Raw genomic sequence first — 22558 nt, 5'->3', positions numbered from 1 at the left:
TTTCTATCTCTTCATTCTTCCTCAGATCTCACATGTTTGCACCTCCCTGTACTTTCTCAGTTGACCTTCATATTTTACTGAAAAAATTGAGACCATCCCCTATGAGTGCCCTTTTTTCCTCCTCTTCCTCATTTCATATCACACAGATGTCTTCTGTCATTATCTTTTTCTTCACCCTTGCCTCACATCAAAAGGTGACCCTTCTCCTTGCCAAGGCTAACTCCTCTACATGGACAAGTGATCTCATTTCATCCCATCTTCTCCAATAGATTGCCTTTTTATCATCCCCACTCTCATTTACCTGTAATCTGTCCCTCCTGGCTGCTTCCCTATGGCCTACAAACATGCCCATGTCTCCCCCATCCTCAAAAAAACTCCATTCATTCATCTCTGTCAACTATTGTCCCATATCTCTCCTCCTTTTTGTGGCCAAACTCCTTGAGAAGGCCATTTACAATGGGTGCTTCCACTTCATCTTCTCTCACTCTGTTCTTAGCTATACAGTCTGCTCATTCAGCTGAAATGACTTTCTCCAAAATTCTTTACTTCCTCTCACCTGAATTACCTTTGCTCCACTCACAGGGCTGCTGCCTTGATTCAAGACTCCTCTCTTGGACCACCACAATAGTCTTCCCATTGGGTTCCCTGCCTCAAGTTCTCTGCCGTCCCACCTGTCCTCTCCGTAAATGCTGGAAATGCAGATCTGACCACCTCACCCCACCCTAACCCACATTAAACTCTGCTGGCTTCCCATTGCCTCTAGGGTCAAACAGGAAATTCTTGGTTTATCATTGAAACTCTCAGCCTAGCCCCTTTGGATCTTTCCACATCACTTGCTTCCATCTTCTATGGTCCTATCATCCTACCCTGCTTACCTCTCTGGGCCTTTGCTCTTGGTATCCCCTGTCCCTGGAATGCCCTACCTCTTAGAATCCCTGGCTTCCTTTAAGAGTTAGTAAATACCATCTCCAGGAAGCTTTTCTGATCTCCCCTTCCCAATTAGGATTTAAGCTTCTCAAGGGCAGGAATTGTTTTTTGTTTTTGTTTTTTCATTTTTCTTTGTATCCCAACACTTAATGAATACTTGATTGATTTTTTTGTTTTGGTTTGTTTTCTACAAAGAAGTCCAATGAAATGAAATGCTAAAAGTTAGTACCTTTTCCATGTTTAGGAACGAATTACTACTTGCTCTGGGTCAGTTGGCAAGTGTCCAGTAACAATAAGAATAGTAGAGTGTCACCATCTTTAATCTTCCTTCTCTTAAAAAACAAGAAAGCAAACCCACAACTCAATGAAATTTATCTGTAAAACAGAAGGATGTCACTAGTTAAAGAAAGTTCCACTTCCTTTACTGAACATCTCTAACTACCTGTTGAATATTTAGAACTAGCCATCTGGTAGATATCTTAAATCCAAAATGTCATCATATTTATCCTAAAACTCTCCCCTCTTTCTCACTTCCATTGTCCTCCCAAGTCACTCTGTCTTGCTCCTTAGGTTTCATCCTTGATAACGCTTCTCCCCTCCCCCCACACTTCTTTTTGATCCAGTGACCCCTGGCCTTCTTACTGTTCTGAGAACAAAGTATTCCATATCCGGGGCTGTTCCCCATACCTGTGATACTCTTCTTCCTCCTCATCTCTGCCTACTGCTATTCCTGGTTTCCTTTAGGTCCTAACTAAAATCCCATCTACAGAAGCCTTTTCCATTTCCCTCTTCATTTTAATGCCTTTCCCTCTTTTAATTATTTCCTCTTTTATCTTGTTACTGACTTGTTTGTACATATTTGTTTGCTTGTTGACTCCCCTATTAAACTGAGCTCCTTGTGGGCTGGGATTATCTTGTACTTAGCATAGTGTCTGGCACATATTAGGCACTTAAAAATGCTTAATAAGTGACTGATTGACTCTTCTGGATCTTGTTGATCCAGAATATTCTGGACCTGACTGATTCCTCAGTCACTCTCAACTTCATACCTAGTCAGTTGTCAGGTCCTCTCATATGCACCTTGGTAACCTCTTGTATATGCCTCCTTCTCTACTCTTGCACTGCCACCCTCCTGATATAGACCTTTATTATCTCATGCATGTTGGTGCATGCCTCCCAGCCTCAGGTCTCTCCCCTTTCTAGTCAGCTGTCAAATTGAGCTTCCTAAAATATAGGTCTGACCATGTCACCCAATATTTTATTGAATAAATTCTAGTGCTTTCCTATTAGATCCAGAATCAACTATAAAATCCTTTATTTGGCTTTTAAGATCCTTCATATAGGGGCGGCTAGGTGACACAGTGAATAGAGCACCGGCCCTGGAGTTAGGGGACCTGAGTTCAAATATGGCTTCAGACACTTAACACAAAACCTAGCTGTGTGACCTTGAGCAAATCACTTAGCTCCAATTGCCCTACCTTCCCTGCTCCAAAAAGCAAAAAAAAAAAAAAAGATCCTTCATATTCTGACCCCTTCTGGCCTTTCTAGTCTTCTTACTCTGGGATCTAGTGATATTGGCCTCCTTGTTGTTCCTCCAACTTGACACTCCCATCTCCTCACTCTGAGGATTTTTACTGGCCATTCCCCAGGCTTTGAATTCTTTGCCTCTTCATCTTTCTCATCCTAGCTTTCTTTGAGTCTCAGCTAGTGTTCTACTTTCTATAAGAAACTTTTCCCAGGTATGTATTCTTAACCTCTTAGACTACCGCCACATTTATTCTGTATATATCTTGTTTGCACAGAGTTGTTTGTATATTGCCTTCTCCATTAGACTGTGAGCACCTTGAGACCAAGGACTGGTTTTTTGTTTTGTTTTGTTTTGCTTTGTATCTGAAGTGCTTTCCACGGTGCCTTAGCATATAGTAGGCACTGGCACTAACTAAATAAATATTAGTTGACTGACTTAGTGATTTCTTTATTTATATTGTTGTAGTCACTATATTTATATTTGTTTTTGTTCTTATTTCACTCTCCATCAGTTCATACAAATTTTCTCTAAATTCTTCACATTCATAATTTATTATAAGAATTTTCCATGATGCCTTCCTAGAGTAGAACAATCTCTGTGGAGAAGGAGCTAACCTTCCCTCTCACCAACTGCTACTTGTGGGTAGGGAGCCCCAAGAGAAATGGCATTCCCTTTCATGTCACTGTGCCTGTTTCCAACCCTGCCCCCACAGCCATCATCTTGTCAGGCAACCCCTGTGGGTATGAGAGCTGGCCAGTGATTGGCCTGCTTAGCAGGTCTAGCTCTGAAAGACCCAGAAAAGGAAATTTTTGACATCAAAGCTCTTGGCACTGTCAAATGTTCAGCATCAGAAACAGATAATATTTTGTCAGTGGAAATGACATTAAAGAAGTTGTAGTACTATCTACTTTGCCTCTGGACCCCAAGGAGGATGAGACCTTTCTATTGGGCTTGCCAATGAAATGTCACATCTACTGTCTCCTCACATTCTGTTAGAATGTGAGCTCTTTTTAGTCATTCTTCAATGGATGGACACTTTGCTTCCAGTTCTTTACTCCTTCAAAGAGTGCTGCTATTAATATTTTGTTACATATTGAACCCTTTTTTCTGTCTTCGACTTCCTTGGTGCTCGTTGTTGGAGTAGGGTGCCAAAGAATATGGCCAATTCAGTCACTTTTCTTGTATAATTGCAATTTGAAATCCAGAAGAGCTGGGTCACTTTGCAATGTCAGCAGTAGAATAATGTGCCTTTTTTCCATAGCTCCTTCAACACTTGCCTTTTGTGGCATAATTATTTTAATTTATATTTTCCTTACTGTTAGTAATTTGGAACATATTTTCATATCATTTATAGTTAGCAATTCGTCTTTTAAAGACGAATTGCTTCTTCATATCCTTTGACCTCTTTTCTATTGGGGGATGGCTTTATGCAGTTCTTTTCCAGGATCAATAGCTAAAATTTGGATTAAGGCACATTTTTTAACCAAAGTTAAAAAAAATAAATTCTCCTGAAATGTGCAGCATGGATATCAGTCCTTATTAAAGTTGAAAATCCAGAGTAAACTATTCAGAAAGAAGAGTTAATTGTTACCTACAAAGAAGGTCAACAGAATGAATTCATTCATTCTTGATCATTTATGTCTTTTTTATGGCCTGGAATTTGAAATTGATCTCTGATAGTCATAAACTGTAAAAATGAGAGAAGTGTTACATTTTCACATAGCTAAAAAATATTCTTCACTGATTTTATATTCTGTTTCTGCTTTATTTGAATTAAAATGAAATCTTATGAGTCACTGACCAAAGCATAATTTTCACCATTCTTTTCCACTACTTCCTCTTACAATCCTTCCCCATTCCCCTAGTAGCATATTTGAGAGAACCTTGGCCAACTTCTTCTAAAAAGCTGTTGATTCCAGATGTATCCTGTTGGGTCTTTCCCTCATAATTTTCACTTAGCTGTTTGTTCTGCCCTTTTCACTTTGAAAATCATGCTTCCTTTCTGAAGATGGAAACCAAATAAGAGTTGTGATTCAGCCTTCTATTTTTTAGTGTTGTACAGTCCTCCTCAAACAGTTAAACTGTTTGGTACTTTTCTTCTTCTTGTCCTGTACTATCTTTAAAAGTCTGTTTTTTTCCCTTTTCTCTAGCATTGATATCTAACTTTGAGATCTTTCCAAACCAACCTAATTTTCTTACTGTCCTTGTCTCTGTCAGTGGGATGATTATTCTTTCCTTTTTAAAAATTAATTAATTTTTAGTTTTCAGCATTTACTTCCATAAATTTTGAGTTTTCTCCACCTCCCTCTCCTCCTCCTTCCCCAAGATGGCGTGCAATCTGATACAGGCTCTACATATACATTCTTATTAAACATTTTCACTTTAGCTCCGCGCTCACCCATCCCATCCTCTTTCTGCCATCTTGCAGCGCTGCCACCATGGTGCACATGAATGTCCTGGCAGATGTTCTCAAAAGCATCAACAATGCAGAAAAGCGAGGAAAACGCCAGGTTCTCATTAGGCCGTGCTCTAAAGTAATTGTCCGGTTCTTAACTGTGATGATGAAGCATGGTTACATTGGCGAATTTGAGATCATTGATGATCACAGAGCAGGAAAAATTGTTGTGAATCTCACCAGCCAATTAAACAAGTGTGGTGTAATCATCCCCAGATTTGATGTTCAATTGAAAGATCTGGAAAAATGGCAGAATAATCTGCTACCATCCCGTCAGTTTGGGTTTATTGTGCTTACAACCTCAGCTGGCATCATGGACCATGAGGAAGCAAGATGAAAACACACAGGAGGAAAAATCCTGGGATTCTTTTTCTAAGGATGTAAAACATACATACAAATAAAATGCTCCAATGGACAAAAAAAAAAAAACATTTTCACTTTAGTCATATTGTATAGAAGAATTAGAACGAATGGGAGGAACCATGAGAAAGAAAAAAGTAAACTAAACAAAAAAAGAGCAAGTACTATGCTTCAGTCTGCATTCAGACTGCATATTTCTTTCTGTGGATGTGGATGTGGACTCGTTTTCCATCATGAGTCTTTTGGAGTTGTTTTAGGTCTTTGCATTGCTGAGAAGGGCTAATTCTGTCAAACTAAGTCATTGCACAATGTGACTGTGACTGTGTTCTTCTGGTTCTACTTCCCTCACTATGCATCAGTTAGTCTTTCCAGGTTTTTCTGAACTTTGCCTGCTCATCATTTCTTATAGCACAGGAGTATTCCATGACATTCATATACTACAATTGGTTCAGCCATTCCCCATTTGCTTTTTTTTTTTTTTGCTTGTTTTTGGAGGGGGGAAAGCAGGGCAATTGGGGTTAAGTGACTTGCCTAAGATCACATGTCTAGTAAATGTTAAGTGTCTGAGGCTGGATTTGAACTCAGTTCCTCCTGACTCCAGGGCTGGTCCTCTGTTCACAGCACCACCTAGCCACCCCGGCCATTCCCCATTTGTTGGATATCCCCTCAATTTCCAGTTCTTGGACACCACAAAAAGAGCTACAAATATTTTTGTATGTGGGATGATTATTCTCCAGTTTTCTAGTACTTGAATTCTTGGTTTCATATTTGACTTTTTCCTCTCCAGTGTGGTGAAGCAGAAAGAGTGCCTAACTTAGGAAGTTGCAGGACTTAGGTTCTAATTCTGAGTCTGCTCCCTTTTATCTCTGTGATTTTGGGTAAATCACTTTAATCTCTAGGTCTCAGTTTCCTCATTTGTAAAATGAAGGGTTTAGACTTGATGACCCCTAAGGCCCCCTCCAGTTCTAGATGTTATCTTGTGAGCATTTAGATTTCTCTTTCCTTTTTACCCAAAGTTAATGACTTTTGTGCTTTCTTTTCCTTTGCTTTTAGAATCATTTGGTTTAGAGGATTTTGTACTAGAAGTGGCTTGAGACATCACTGGTCCAATGACCAAATTTTGCTAATGAGTAATGTACTCTCTTAAGAGTTCCATTACTTTCCACTGCTATTTTTAGATATTCTGTCATAGGTGTAAGATGGCTTAGATAGCACGTAAGATGTATCACCATTACTATTCCTTATGATGTCAAGGATATATATATATATATATATATATATATATAAGTGTTATCCCTAATTAAGGTGACTATGTCTTTACATGCTAAACACAGCACATGAACTTCATGAGTCATTAGGAGATTTACCTGTCAAACACATCTAGTTAGAAAAGACCCAGACATGTAGGAGGGAGAAAGAGGAATAGCTTTAGCTAAAACTGGGGTAAATTTTAAATTATCTTACCTTCCTTATTCTTGTAAACTCTGTAAGAAAGAGTGGCAGACATCAAATAACTTGATATTGGTGATCTGTTGTAGATATCCCTCCTTGAGCAGGATTATTTGTCAGCAGGTTAATTTTGAATCAGTATTGTGTGTTACAATTGTAATGCTAGAATTGGATACATTTCTTGGTCTTCAGAGTTTAGAGTCCAATTTTCTGGTTGTTGAATTGGTGATTTGGCTCTCGGATCTTTTCATTCAGATTTGGGTCCAGGCTATTTCTCACCTTTATTTTCCTCTGAGAACAAACATGTCTTAGATGGGACTTGCTTTTTTTTTGGAGGGCAATTGGGGTTAAGTGACTTGCCCAAGGTCACATGGGTAGTTTTTGTGTTAAGTGTCTGAGGCTGCATTTGAACTCAGGTCCTCCTGACTCCAGGGCTGGTGTTCTATTCATTGCACCACCTAGCTGCCCCGTTAGATGAGACTTGCTAGTCTAGGTCTTTCTGTGGATAATGAAATGCATTTGGAGAGCTGGTTTAAGATAGTCAAGAAGAGGTAGCTGCTTGTTGACAGCCTAGCTCCAGATCAGGTCCAGTTGATTCTTGCCCAAGAAAGTAGTTCTGCGATGCCCTTCTATTTTTTCTTTACTTATAGCATTTAGCAAAGAAGTTTGAAACTCTGTAGGAGTTTTATACTCTTGTTGTGGTTGTTGAATCATGTGTAATTCTTCATGATGTCATTTGGGGTTTTCTTGGCAAAGGTACTAGAGTATCTATTTTTTTTTGCCATTCCCTTCTCCAGTCATTTTACAGATGAAGAAAGTGAGAAAAACAGGGTTAAAAGACTTACCTAGGGTCACACAGCTGCTAAGTGTCTGAGATCAGATTTGAATTGAGGAAGATAAGTCTTCCTGACTCCAGGCCTGGCACTCTATCCACTGTGTTACCTTGCTGCCCCTTCATACCCTTAGAATGATTTTAATTGTTTGTTGCCCAGTAGAGAGGATATATATTTCCCGCTCAAAATCAGGAAAATGGCATCCTTACTAAATGAACAGAACATCTAAGAGTCCATGGGGAAAAGTTACTCAACAGAATACATAAGTGTCCATGTAAAGAGAGTAAGGGACAGGGGGAATATGTGATAGTTAACCTTTTTTTTTTTTTTTTTTTTTTTTTTTTTTTTGGAGGGCATTTGAAGTTAAGTGACTTGCCCAAAGTCACACGGCTAGTAAGTGTGTCAAGTGTCTGAGGCCAGATTTGAACTCAGGTCCTCCTGACTCCAGGGCCAGCGCTCTAAGGTTACTGCACCACTTAGTCGCCCCGATAGTTAGTCTTTTTTTTTTTTTTTTAAAGCAATCGGGGTTAAGTAACTTGCTCAAGGTTACATGGCCAGTTATTTCTGGATGTGGTGCTAAGTATCTGAGCCCAAATTTTATTCCCAGGTCATCCCGACACTGGAGCTGGTGCTCTTACTCGCTGAGCCACCTGGCTGCCCCTAATAGTTAGTCTTGATAGGTATAATTTCTAGTCAGACAATTCTGAATTTTTTTTCAATTTCTTACTATATATGTTCTTTTATCAGTTGTGCTCAAAAAGTAGCTAAACATTTTGGCTTGCATATTTTCTGAGTTATTACTAGTTTTGCCACTGAATGACTTGAATGTTGGGCAAGACTTTGGATATCAGCTCTCTTCATGAAGTGGATAAATTGTCTAAAAATTTCAGTAATTTAAACATGTTTTGCAAAATGATGAAATTCTTTCTTCTCCCCAGCCTGTTAAAGGTTTCGTTCTCTAGATACAGAGAAAGTTTGGATGTCTAGAAGAGGGAAAATTTCTTCTAGAACAACAGGTGTGACCAAAATGTTTTGATTTTTTTCCTTTTTGTTATCTTTATTAAAGTTTCTATTTATCTCTTTTATTAATTTTTTTATTTTTAAACTTTTGGTTTTTCTAAATTTTTAGTTGCATGTTTAATTTGTTGATTTGTTCTTTCTTTTGTTGATGAAAATACTTAGGGAGAAAAATTTTCCTTCTAAAGACTACTCTAGCTGCATCCCATAAATATTTTCTTGTATATTGTAATTTTCTTTAATGAAATTTTCTGTTTCTCTAATTTATTTTGACTCACTAATTCTTTAGGACTAATTTATTTAATGCCCAATTATGCTTTAATTCTTTTTTCAAAATCCATTTATGGAATATAGTTTTAATTGCATCATAATTAAGTCCTCAGTTTCTTTCTTATTTATCTTATTGTTAGATTTTTCTTGATCTGAAAGGAGTACATTGAGTCATCCACTATTGTAATTTTACTGTCTATTTCTCCTTGCAACTAGATTAACTTTAAAAAAAAGTATTTAAATGCTTTGCTTTTTGGTGCACGTATATTAAATATCAATAGTGGTTCACTATTTTGGTGCCTTAAGCATAACGTAGCTTCTCTGTCTCTTTTGTCTATTTTTAATGTAGTATTATCTACAATCACGATTGCTATCCCCCCCTTTTGGGTTTGCTAGAAGTTTAAATGTTTCTGCTCCAGTCTTTCATTTTAACTCTATGAGAATCTTTCTAAAAGTATATTCCTTTCAAACAATCTACTATTGGATTTCATTCTAATCTATTCTAATGCCCTGTTCTGGCTTATGGAGGAATTCATCCCATTTATATGTGCAGTTATGATTGTTAATTGTGTGTTTCCTTCCATCCTCTGTCCTCTTGTGCTTTTTCTTTCTTTATCCCCACCCACTCTCTACAAAGAAGAAAGCAGTGAAAGAGATCACACTTGTGATGTATGTATTGCTTGATCTGTTTTTACTTTATTGTTGCTTTTCTCTTTCCTTTGCTTTAACCCCAATTTCTCAGTCAGAGGTGTTTTCTCTCTCTCTCTCTCTCTCTGTCTCTCTCTCTCCCTCTCTTCCCCTCTCCCTCTCTCCCTCCCCCTCCCCAACCCCCCCTTGGATACCCTTGGATTTATTTAGGACTACCTTCTCACCTATCTTGCTCTCCCTTTTATTTTATTTTTAAAAACTCATTAATTAATTTTTAGTTTTCAACATTTACTTTTATAAGATTTTGAGTTCTGAATTTCCCCCCTCCTTCCTCTCTCCACTCCCTAATACAGAATGTAACCTGATACAGGCTATACATGTACAGCCATATTAAACATAGTTCTACATAGTCATGTTATGAAAGAAGAATCAAAACAAAAGGGAAAAACCACAAGAAAGAAAAATAAGAGAAAATAGTGTGCTTGGATTTGCATTCAGACTCCGTAGTTCTTTCTCTGGATGTGAATAGCATTTTCTATCATGAATCTTTTGGAATTGCCTTAGATCATTCATTGCATTACTGAGAAGAACTAAGTCTTATCAAAGTTGGTTGTTGCACTATGTTGCTCTTATTGTGTACGATATTCTCCTGGTTCTGCTTACTTCACTCAGTATCAGTTCATGTCTTTACAGGTTTTTCTGAAATCTTCCTGCTCATCGTTTCTGCACACAGTAGTATTCCATTACATTCATATACCACAATTTGTTCAGCTATTCCCCAATTGATGGGTATCCCCTCAATTTTCAGTTCTTTGCCATTACAAAAAGATCTGCTATAAATATTTTTGTACATGTGGGTCCTCTCCCTGCCCCTTTTTTTGTGATTTCTTTATTGCCCGCCCTTTTAAATACCTTTTTCCTTTTCTCGACTTTCATGGGTTTTTTTTTTTTATGTTACTCCATGTATTGTGAGTGTATTCAACTTTTCTTTTTTGGGTTCAGATAACAGTGATATTTGTGCGATATCCATTCTCCTGTACTTTCCACCATGTTTGTATGCTCTTCATCTAACGTACCCGTATTAGTTGGAATTAGCGCCCTTCCTCCTTCTTTCCTTTCCAGTATAGAATCCTATCTCTTCAACTTTATTTTTCTTCTTTGATCCTGAAAATGAAACAGAAATATCACCAGTCCCTCTGCCTATCTTATTTAATTTTTTCAGTGATCCTTCAAGACATTAGGGTTCTGAGAGGATACTTGTTTCTTTTCTTCCTATTAGCATGTAAACAATTTATCCTCACATAGTCTTTTTCAGTTGATTAGATGTATGTACCGTTTTATGTTTCTTCTAACTCCTGTGTTTCCATTTCTATATCCCCTCAGTTCTGACCTTTTCCACCAGGAATTCTTGGAAATTCTCAATTTCATTAAAGGTACATTCCTCCCACCCCCATAGGATTATACTTCTTTTTGACAGCTAGGCTATTCTTGGTTGGCAGTCTTTATCTTTTGGAATATTGTGTTTCAAACTCTCTGCTTTTTTTTATAGTGGCAGCTGCTACATCTTGTGTGATCCTGGCTGTTGTTTCTTGAGCTTTTTCTTTTTGGCTGCTTGGAATATGTTTTTTCGTTGACCTAGAAGCTTTGGATTTTGGTTATGACATTCCTGAGAGTTTTCATTTTGAGGTTTATTTCAAGAGGCGACTGGTGGATTTTTTTTTTTTGTCCTCTGGTTATAAGTAATATGAGCAGTTTCCTTTCAGGGTTTCTTAAAATATGATGTGTGGGCTCTTTTTTTTTTTTTTTGCCTTTGCCTTTGCCTTTGCCTTCAGGTAGTCTAATGATTCTTAAATTTTCCTCTCTATAAATCTATTTTCCAAAGTCACAAATCGTTTTATTCTGAATATGAACTAGGGTCTTGAATCCAGGGTGAGCACTCTTGCCACTTCATTGCTCAAACCCCACATCACTGCTAAAACTTCTCAGCATTTTTTGTTTGCATATTTTCTGCATCCTGCATGACAGTTCCTTAGGTGATTTGGCTAGTGGTAAGTGGAATAATATTTTAAGTGATGGAAGATCTTCAGGTGAATGGGTTTCCAGTTTTAAAGTGTTACCTGGTTTTAAAACTGGATTCTTAGAGATTGGAAAGTATGTATTTTGAACCTGGAAGTCCAACACAAGTCCCATGTGTTAACTGCATTACGATCTTGCTGTGTTGGCAGGAGGCCTGGGTTGCTTACAGAGATCATAGTTGATTGCAGATGGAATCCAGCTGAGTGTTCCTGCTATTTAGGTCTCTAATGAAAAAAGAGATGAGGGTGAAGAGTTCTTTGGGAGAGGTGCCAAACGTCTGAAAACTGAGAAGTAGAACAATTTCATTGAAGCACTTCTGGTCTCATAGGGAATATTTTCCATAGCTTTCCATAGCTGGGTACCAGACAGCATAAAATTGGCTTTATTTAATAATATCCCATGTATCTTAAGTTTCTCCTACTCAGAAAGTGTTCCTAACGATCTAGTTATTTTTAAAAAGGAAATTGGGGCTAAGTTCTTGGCATAAATTATAAGGGTAACAAATCCATAAGGAGAAGTATTGGCTCAGTGATGCTGGGCAAGTCCCTTAACCTTTCAGTGTCCCAGGCAACTCTCTTAAGATTATAAATGACAGAGAAGGTGCTGAGCTCAGTTCCTCATCTGGAGTGAATGAATCACAGCTTCCTGGAAGAAAATGAAATGTATAAAACTGTGACTTGAAATTATGTTAATGAAATAGATTTTCTTTGTATTTGTTTATTTTGTGACTTTGTCTATTCAATAAAGCTTTAGTTTTTTTTTCCTTTTGATATTTGTGCCCCTGTTTTTATCAGCTCTTAGCCTAATGGAATTAGGATGATTTCTTATCTCTTGTTTATTGCTTATGTTTTATATTTACCTAAAAGCTTTGTTTTTTAATTCATACTCATAAACTCCTCACTTTTATTTTGACGCACTACCCACAAGTCTCAGGTGAGGTAAATGGACACATTTACAAGCATAGCTTGTTCATTCCTCTAAATCCCTTCAAGTCTCAATGGGGGCCGGTTGAGGCAAACACAAGCCTTAATGGAGGCCACTCAAGGCACACACAGCATTCCAGCTTGTGCCTTCAACCCTAAGGATTCCCCACTCCTTGACCAGTGCCCACCTGCTTTATAGGACAACAGACAAAAAAGGCACATTGCCAGGAGTAGCCTTGCAAATTTACATTACCTTATGCCTGTACCTCACTGTGCAATCGCAGTGGATAGTTACAGTTTAAGCACAAATGTTTTATATTGTTTATCATTATATAATGCTACACAAGTGTGGTGGAGATCTTTTGAACCATAATCGTGAGAACTCATACCTAATACCTAGGAAGAAGAGATTGTTGTGACTATGGATTCTGGGAAACTGAACTCCAAGAAATAATAACAAATCCACTTTACACACACTAAAATCCACCTTTCATAGACCTTTGAAAAGGATATATTTGACACATAATGGGGAGGAGAAAAAGGAGTTAATGATAACTGAACCACCATTTTGGGATTCTTATTAGATATCGTAAGTTCCCTGAACCTGAAGTAAATACTGGAGAAGGGGTAGATTCCAGGTTGGAAAACTATAGAGTCTGAGGGGGAGGGGTATGTATTGATTGAGCTAGGGATTATAGGGGAAGATTTGGGAATGTGAGATCTATGCAGATATGGAATTGGGAGGTGGAAAGTGGTGTACGATTATTGGTAGAGGTTGCAGATATAACCCTTCATGACCTAGCTACATTGCCCTGGGAATGGGAGGTACAGGAAAGGAGTTTCAGTGCCCCACATATTTTTTTTACTCAGAGTTTACAATGATCCATGATGTTTGAGCTTGGGTTGGAAGAGGACACTAGGAAAAATGAGAACATGGAGAATTTATCTTGACTCAACCAGCAGAAGAGAGGAAAGAGACTTGGGGGGGGGAGGGGAGAAGGACATGGTTAGAGAGATACCCTTGACACTTTACCCTTGCCTCTAGGACTCAGTGATCATGAGATAAGATGATGAGAGTTGGGAAACTGAGCTAGAGAAAATGCTGAGAGCTGATGGGACAAGGCAGTGAGACAAATTATGCCCAGGTGGGCTGGCAAACCAGGTCACCTGGGGCCACTCTCTCTGCCTCAGTGGTGCCACTCCATATTTGCTTTTGGTGTTTCAGTGAATAAATCAGGAAGAGGGGAGGGATACCCTATTCTGTTCCCTGCTCTTTCTATTGTATTGTTAAAGTGATTTTATATATTATTTTCTTGGTTTTGCTTTACTTTAGTCAGCATCCATTTATCTAACTTTTCCTATACTTCCATTTCCAATATATTTCTTCTCCCTTTTTCCCATTATTATTATCCCTGATAATTAGAATAAGAAAGCAAAGACAAGAGCAGGTGAGTAAAGCTGACGATCAGCAGAATCCAGTGTTTGTTGCAGTGTTCCAAACCCACTAGCCTCATCTACCTGAACAAAAGAAAGGGAGGGGATTCTCTTATTTCTTTGGGGCCAGGCATAGTAATTGTAATTATACAATATTTAGTCTGGATTTTGTTGGATTGACATTCTTTTTATTTATATTGTTGTAGTCTTTTGGCATATTATTTTCCTGGTTCTGCTTATTTCATTTATATCAGTTCATATAAATCTTCCCGTGCTTCTATAATTCTTCATATTTAGCATTTCTTTTAATGCAGTGATATCCTATTACATGCATATCATACGTTATTTCTCAGTCAATCAACAAGCATTTATTTAGCTCTTACTACTCTCTGCCAGATACTGTGTTAAGCATTAGGGATGCAAATATTAAGAATGAAGAAATTGCTGCTCTCAAAAAGCTTATATACTATTGAGAGTGACAGATATTTATGTAACAATATACAGAATCCATATAAAGAGAATAAATACAAGATAGTGAAATCTAAGGCAAAGAGTACTGGCAGTTGGGAAGATCAGGAAGGTTTCATGGATAAGATTGTGCTTGAATTTCACCTTGAAGGAAGTGTGAGGATGGACTGTGTTGCAGGTATGTGCGACAGCTACTGCAAAGACATGGAAATGGAAAGTGGAGCACTTATTGGGAGGAACAGAGAGAGAAGGCAGGTTTGGTTGGATCATAGAGGGCAGCAGCAGGAGTAATGTGTAGTTGATGCTTGTTTATTATGTTTCTGGTCCTTTGAGTTAAAAACTACCTGGTAGTTCTTTTGTTCTACAAAAAAAGTCTGGTCATCAATTTTTTTGGTGTATTTTGTGTTTCTTTTTACCTTTGACCTCCTTAGATATATACCAATAGTGAGAATCTCTGGTTTCAGGGGTATGAACATTATAGTAATTTTTGTAGCCTAATTCTACATTTCTTTCCAAAGCAGCTAGACTAACTTGCAGATCCACAAACAGTGTATTTGTGTACCTGTCCTTCCACAGCTTCTCTTTTATTAACCATGTCCATTTTTGTCATCTTTGCAATTTACCGGATGTGAAGTAAAAACTAAAGTTGGTTTGATTTTAATTTCTCTTTTTAGTGATTTGGAGCAATCTTTCATATGATAGTAAGTTTACAGTTCTTCTGAGAACTACTTATATCCCTTGACTATTTAAATAAGAATGGCTTTTGGTTTTAAATATTTATGTCAATTTACTATTTGTCTTGCACATCAGACCCTTACCAAACATACTGATGTAAAGATTTTTTTGACAGTTGACTGCTTCTCTTGTCTTAATTCCATGATTTTTGTTAGTATAGAATCTTTCCAGTTTTATGTAATCCATATTACCTGTTTTACCCTCAGTGATATTTTTGGCTCTTTGGTCAAGAAATCTTCACCTAGCCATAGCTTTGAAAGGTACCTGATGTGATTCTCTTCTAATTTTTTATTGTGTGACCTTTAGTGTTCTGCTCATATATCTATTGGTTTTAAAAAAAATTATTTACTTTTAGTTTACAACATTCAGTTCCACAGACACTTGAGTTCCATATTTTCTCCTCTTCTCCCCCTCCAACCCCCATGGTGGCATGCAATCCAATATAGGTTCTAAAAATACCTTCACATAAAACGTTAGTCAGGTTGTAAAGAAGAATTATAACCAATGGAATGAACGAGAAAGAAGGAACAAAACAAAACAAAAAAGAGAGCAAGTAGTTTTCTTCAATCTGCATTCAGACTCTATAGATCTCTTTTTGGATGTGAATATCCCTTTCCATCATGAGTCTTTTGGTGTTGTCTTATAGTATTGCATTGCTGAGAGGAACCCAGTTTATCAAAGTCAGTCATCACAGATATGATGTGTCTATAATTGTGTACAATTTTCTCCTGGTTCTGCTCTCCTCACTCAGCATCAGTTTATATAAATCTCTCCAGGTTATTATGAAGCCTGTCGGCTCCTCGTTTCTTTTTTTCTTTTGCTCCTCATTTCTTATAGCACAATAGTATTCTATTACATTCATATACCACAACTTGTTTAGCCATTCTCCAACTGATGGGCATCCCCTTGATTTCCAATTCTTTGCCACCACAAAAAGAGCTGCTATAAATATTTTTGTACGTACAGGTCCTTTTCCTACTTGCATGATCTCTTTCGAATACAGCCCTAGAAGTGGTATTGCTGGGTCAAAGGATATGCACATTTTTATAGCCTCTTGGGCATAGTTCTAAATAGCTCTCCAGAATGGTTGGATCAATTCATATCTCCATCAGCAATGCATTAATGTTCCAATTTTCCCACATCTTCTCCAGCATTAATCATTTTCCTGTTTTGTCATGTTAGCCAATCTGACTGGTGAGGTGTAGTACCTCAGAGTTGGTTGGATTTGCATTTCTCTTATCAATAGTGATTTAGAGCATTTTTTCATATGCTGATAGATATCTTTAATTTCTTCCTCTGCAAACTGCCTGTTCATATCCTTTGACATTTATCAGTGGGGGAATGACTTGTATTCTTATAAATTTGACTCAGTTCTCTGTATATTTTAGAAATGAGGCCTTTATCAGAGATACTGGTTGTAAAAATTCTTTCCCAATTTTCCACTTCCCTCCTAATCTTGGTTATATTGGCTTTGTTTGTACAAAAACTTTTCAATTTAATATAATCAGAGTTATCCACTTTGCATTTCGTAATGCTCTCTATCTCTTGTTTGGTCATAAATTCTTCCCTTTTCCATAAGTCTGACAGGTAAACTATTCCTTGCTCTCCCAGATTGCTTACAGTATCAACTTTGTGCACCTTTTTAGACTTTATTTTGGTATATGGTGTAAGATATTGGTCTGTGCCCATTTTCTGCCATACTATTTTCCAGTTTTCCCAGCAGTTTTTGTCCAGAAGCTAGAGTCTTTGGTTTTATCAAACAGTGGATTACTATAGTCATTGACTACTGTATCTTGTGTACTTCATCTATTCCACCGATCCACTACTCTATTCCTCAGCCAGTACCAAGTGGTTTTGATGACTGCCATATATCTGTTTTGAACCTATTATAGTTCATAGTATAAAATAGTAGTCTAAACCTAATTTTTACCAAACTACTTTCCATTTTCCCCAGAGATTTTTGTCAAATAGAAAATTATTCATCACATAACTTAGGTTCATATGTTTATTGAACACTCAGTTTATTGAGCTCAGTTATTTATTATTATTGAGTGTTTCACTGATCTATTTTTATGACCTTGGGTGCTTGAAAAGTCATGTTAGTGAAATGCAGGTTTTGGAAGGTCTGACCACACTGGAAAGGCTTTGAGTATATGGGCCCAATAGTGAACATTATCACACAAGGACTACTCTTGTATGGTCATCACCAGGTTTTCTGTGGAGAGGATTTTTCAGATACAAGTCATGAAGACCACGTGTTAAAGCATAGAGAATGTAGGACCTGGGTCTTCGGAAAGACGTATCCACACCAGTAAAGTAATATTGATCATTGAAATATCATTAATACTGAGATATCGAAAGAGCATATGCTTTTTGACAGATAACTTCTTCTACAAAGTCCATGGGCATAGTCTCCACAAGCAGCAGCTGTAGAGATTATTTTTATAGCAACTGGATCTGTAAGAGGCAGCTGAGGGTGATAGGCTTACCAGTAGCTCTGTGAAAAAAAAAGTCCTTGGCTTAAGTATTACTCTGTAACCATATTTTCATCCCTTCTGTAGTCATTTAAAAAATTCTACAGAAGCACTACAGAATGCCTAAAATGATCTTTATTTACTCCTTATACTAATGGTGTCAAACATGATGGGTGGGGTGGGGTGGGGAGGAGGACCAGACTAAAATGTTACTGGAAAATATTTAACAAAAATAGAATAAAACAAATAGCATTGCATTTTAAAACTTCAGGGATCCTTATGTATGGATCAGTGGCCCTAAGTTTCTATTTGAGTTTGACACCACTACTTTTTATACCCTTGGAATGTCTTGGTATATCCTTTTTAACTCTAGCCAATGTATCGTTTTCTTAAAAATGTCTGTAGGTTTTCACCCCATTGTTACAAACTGAGAATGCTTTGAATTAAGTTCATAAACATGTAATTGACCTATATTTGTAGAAATCCTTGGCTTTCCCATCTTTGAGTAGTAGTTATGTGATGTCTTTTGTTAAGAAAGTTTGCATCAGGTTTACTCTGATAAGAAATTTGTAAAGCATTTGTATTAATGATTGTGAATGTTATCTGCCCCTGCCACTTGCCAGTTTTTCAGAGAAACTAAAGTCACCTTCATTGATATAATGTTCTTCTATACATTATTCTAATGTTGTTCAAGCATCCTATTTTTCATTTAACCTGACTTTGTATTTTTCTTTTATTGAACTTGCAGCAATATAGATGACCAAGATTTTTCCACATCCTCTCTCTTCAGGAGTTCTCTTTGATTGCTTTGCTTCTCATACCTCTGTTATCAAGTTGGGGTTTTTTAAAATCAGTAGTGAATTGTATTGTTTGGCCTACTTTTAACTCCTGTCATCTTAACCGTTTTTACTTAATTCTTTCAATTGCTGATTAAGGAAATCAGAATTTCTGTTAGCCTTTGGTTTTCTGAATTTCCTTTTGCCTGATTCTTTTGTTACTTTTAGTTGGATGATATGGCATTTGAATTTTCTATTCTGTGTACCAACTAAATGTTGATATAATCTTGTGGTGCCTTCTGAATGTCTTCAATAACCCTCTCCCATTACTTAAGACATTTGACACCTCTCTTTAGTGGTATTCCTTCTTAGCTCCACCATTTCTTTTGTGTTTATTATGGCCATATATACTGTTGTGCGCAGATCCTGAAATGTTTTTATAATTTTTGTCAACTATGGTGGAGAATTTATTTATTCCTGATAGTTATAGGAAATCTCAGCCTTTTTGAATTATTCTGTTTTGTTATGATATGTCTGCTAGTTGAATTTCTATGATCAAACTTAAAAATAACTTTTTGAAACTCTAGTCTGTGTCCATTTCTTTTCCAAAATTATTTGAAGCATTAGTGTTGTTTTATTAGTAGGTATATGTTTTCAATTTATGTTAAAAGTTAAGATTTTTCATTGACCTCAGGTTCTTCAACTTTCCTTTCCTATTTTAATAGCTCTTCAGTTTCATCTTTTTGTCTAACCTAGACTTAGGGATGAATGCTCCTTAAGATTGCTGTCCTTGACAGTACTATTGACAGAAAATCTTTGCTTACAGCTGGTGTGTTGTTTTCAATTCTGTTACAATGTGTATCACGAAAGTGTTCATGTTCAAGGACATTTCATTGGTACTTGTGGTTAGCTCACTTTAGTTGTTGGCTCCATTTGCACCAAAGCATTTCCAGCAGATAGGGTATGGCTCTTTCTAATTTATGCTAGAGTTTGGCCTTCTTGTAGTATGAGAACGTGAAGGAGCACATCTCTGTTGTCCTCTCCATCGAGCTGATCATGATGATGTTAAATTGTAGCATCCTACCATATATAGCAGTTCCATCATACTGACTGGAGTGCTAACCCAATCAGTGATGCAGCCAGAGGTAAATCTGTCAATGTTTCAGGATTCTGGGAAGACCTTCACATTTTAGGACACTTTATATTTTTGCTGTATATCACTCTGGTTAATGCTTTCACCTGTCCTTCATGGCATGGGTGATAGGTTGGACTTTGGGAAGGTTATTATTTTTATTAATAATGTTATCACCACCTCACTATTCTCATATTTTTCTCTTTTAATTTAGTGCAAATTTGCATTTTATATCACACTCAATTTTATGTTTAGGTCCATCTTCTCTTCCTTCCACTTGCCATCCCTCATCAAGAAAGCTCATTTTTTTCACTGAGGGAAATAGTCTTGAGAAAAGTCATTATTCTGCTAGTGTTGTTATTCTTTTATGTTTAATTTTCTGTGGCCCCTTACACAGCTGATAAAATAGCTGCTTTTAGTCACTGAATAAAAGATTTGGTGTGTGTGTTGTATATATTTGAGATATATAAGTTCATCTTTATAGGCTTGTTGAAAGCATGCTTAGTTCAAATCCTGTAGCAGATAGGGTAACAGGGATGATAATGCAGCATGTCATGCTTGTGGAAGAAAAAAATATTAATGCTTCACTCTGTATTTTAGGCACAAGTCTGCCAGAAACAATTTTTTAATAGTACATTTATTCTGTATCCAAGCCATTTCTAGCCTAGAGAGAAAGATACCACACCTTCATAGTTTTCCTATGTCCTTACCAACAATAACACAAGAACTCCAATAATGTTTGTGATAAAATGTATAGGATCTTGAACAAAAAAAAATAGAATATGTTTAGAATTCTAGAATAGACACTGTACAATTGAGCCGTTCCTTTCAAGGATATTTTGGATAGTTTTTTTTTTCCTCTTTTCTTTCACTATCTCAACCTTGAATGCAAAACAGGATACAGGTGCTTAGGTGGGTCATGGCTTCAGGAGGATGAAGAAGCAACAATCTTATCTTGCCGCGAGCTATGTTTCACCAATAATCTGTTTCCCTAAGAAAGGCCATAACTTTTGTTCTACCCTCTTTTTAAAGGTGAAAGTGTAGAAAGGGTTCTAGGTTGGAGAAAATACTGTTTAATATTTTCAATTAAACTAAAATGGAGATTTTAAATGTTTCCATATGCTCTTCTGACATGATTTCTATCTCTTCTGCTTGGGCTCTATATTCTAGAAGTTTTTAAAATGTATTTTAGAGATTATGAATATTTTCTATCACATCTATTAAAAATTTAAAAAAAAATTATGTGTTACTTTTATTATCAATAACTTGCCTAAGGTCACGTTGGCAGAAAATGGCAATAGCCAGGACTCAGACTCTAAATAGTGTATTCTTTTTACCCAACTGTGCTGCTGTACTAGAGACTCTGTAACAGTCCTTCTGAGTTCTAAATCCTGTGGTTCTGTGTATAAATAGATGCAAAGGTTGTGTTCAAAGTTATAACTATTCTAAAAGCATGGTGTAGTTGGAAAGAATGCTAACCTTTGAGTAGTTCTACTGTGACATTGAACAATTAAGCCACTTAAGGTTTCTGAGCCTCATCTGTAAAATGGAAATAATGCATCTTAGAGGGATGTTGGGAGAAAGGTACTTTGTAACCTATAAAGTGTTATATCAATGTGAGTTCTCCTTAGGCTAGTGTCTAACCTTTGTTAACCTTCATTGTGAAGAAAAGAGTGGATTGGATGGAATCATGCCTATTCTTTTGCCTCATCAGTGGTTATGAGATGTTGGGTTAGGAATAGACACTTGTGGAGGACAGCACATCTCTTCTTCCTTTGAGAAATAGGCCGAGCTATTTCAAGAAGATCATCTGACTCTGAAATCTTGGCTACAATGTACAGCAGAGCCCTGTGTGTGGATAGTTTGTTTCAAGCACAAGACTGTTAGAGAGATTGCCCAAAACTATTTTACTGCACAAGAGATACCTAGAATGAAGATCAGTCACTATGTTGAAAAAGAACACTTGGATTACTAAGAAAGTTAATTTGCCTTATCATATTATAAAATTAGCTTTCTGATTTGATATCTTTGTTTCTTTATAATGTTTATAAAGTAGTAAATTTAATGTAAACAGAATTGCAATGTATTATTAAAAGTTTGAAATTTCTAAGAAAACATTGACTGGTGTTTATTTGTTCATCTTTTTTCTTAAGTACTAAATATTGTCATGCATACCTCATGCAGTGATAATAGATCTTTGTGGTCTAAATATAGGGCCGCACCTGAATATAAGCCATGTATCAAAAACTAGATGTCTTCAAAAGGAAAATAACATAGATGCGTGGCTGGAAAAAAAATTCTACTGACTATAGGCTCCAATCAGCTTTTAGAGACCCCAGACTAGGAGGGTGACCTAGTGCCTATTTTTGGACCAGCGTGAGAGGCAGGATAGTGCATAAGAGTGGCTGGTGTGGGACCTGGAATATCTAGGTTCAAATGTAGCTTCTGATCTGTAAAACCTGGGTCGCTTTGGGGAATTGGGGACGATCACTTATAACCTCCTGCTCTCCTCCTTCCCAGCCTCTCCTGTGACTCCCATTATATGGATTTAGCCACTACTTGAAGCTCCTCCAGCCTCGTACCCCCAAGCATCCCAGCTCTTTTTACATAGTACTTCAAATATCTGTTAATAATAATTACCACAATATAGCATTTTAAAGTTTGTGTACGTTATCTTACCTGATCCTCACAATAACCATATGAGGTAGCTACCAGAGATATCCTTATTTTACAGATGAAGAAACTGAGGCTCAGAGAGGTTTTGATTTATCCAAAGTCTCATAACCAGTAAGTATTGGTGGCAGGATGTGAAGACAAATCTTTCTACTAGAATTAATTCTAGCCCTTTGTTAGGAATTAGCATCAGCCTTCTGCGTACATAATCTTTGAACTTAATCCTCTCTCTCTCTCTCTCAAATTAGGGCACCATTTGCTTACCTTCAGTCTTCTGTAATGTATCCAATTAAATAAGCAAAAACAAAAAAAAAGTCTCCATATTTTATTTGAGTTTACTACCCGTTATTTCTCACTCGTATCTGTGCATTCTTTTGGAA

General features: G+C 37.0%; 2 protein-coding genes across 11 annotated transcripts in view; both read left to right on the top strand.

The window, feature by feature from the left end:
* KIF1B (kinesin family member 1B) overlaps positions 1–22558 on the top strand; it is a 204491-nt gene that overhangs the window by 27361 nt on the left and 154572 nt on the right. The window lies entirely within an intron of this gene.
* LOC138154525 (small ribosomal subunit protein uS8-like) lies at positions 4655–5339 on the top strand. The gene has a single exon (XM_069079417.1). It carries the CDS (start codon positions 4894–4896, stop codon positions 5245–5247), a length of 354 nt encoding a protein of 117 aa, XP_068935518.1. The 5' UTR covers positions 4655–4893; the 3' UTR covers positions 5248–5339.

Source organism: Petaurus breviceps, unplaced genomic scaffold (assembly GCF_028583685.1).
Source record: "Petaurus breviceps papuanus isolate PSGF00001 unplaced genomic scaffold, PetGlider_PUasm1.0 91041, whole genome shotgun sequence".
In the NCBI taxonomy this organism is placed as follows: domain Eukaryota; kingdom Metazoa; phylum Chordata; class Mammalia; order Diprotodontia; family Petauridae; genus Petaurus; species Petaurus breviceps.
Note: the sequence above shows the minus strand (reverse complement) of the source record. Positions and strands in the feature narration are given on the sequence as shown.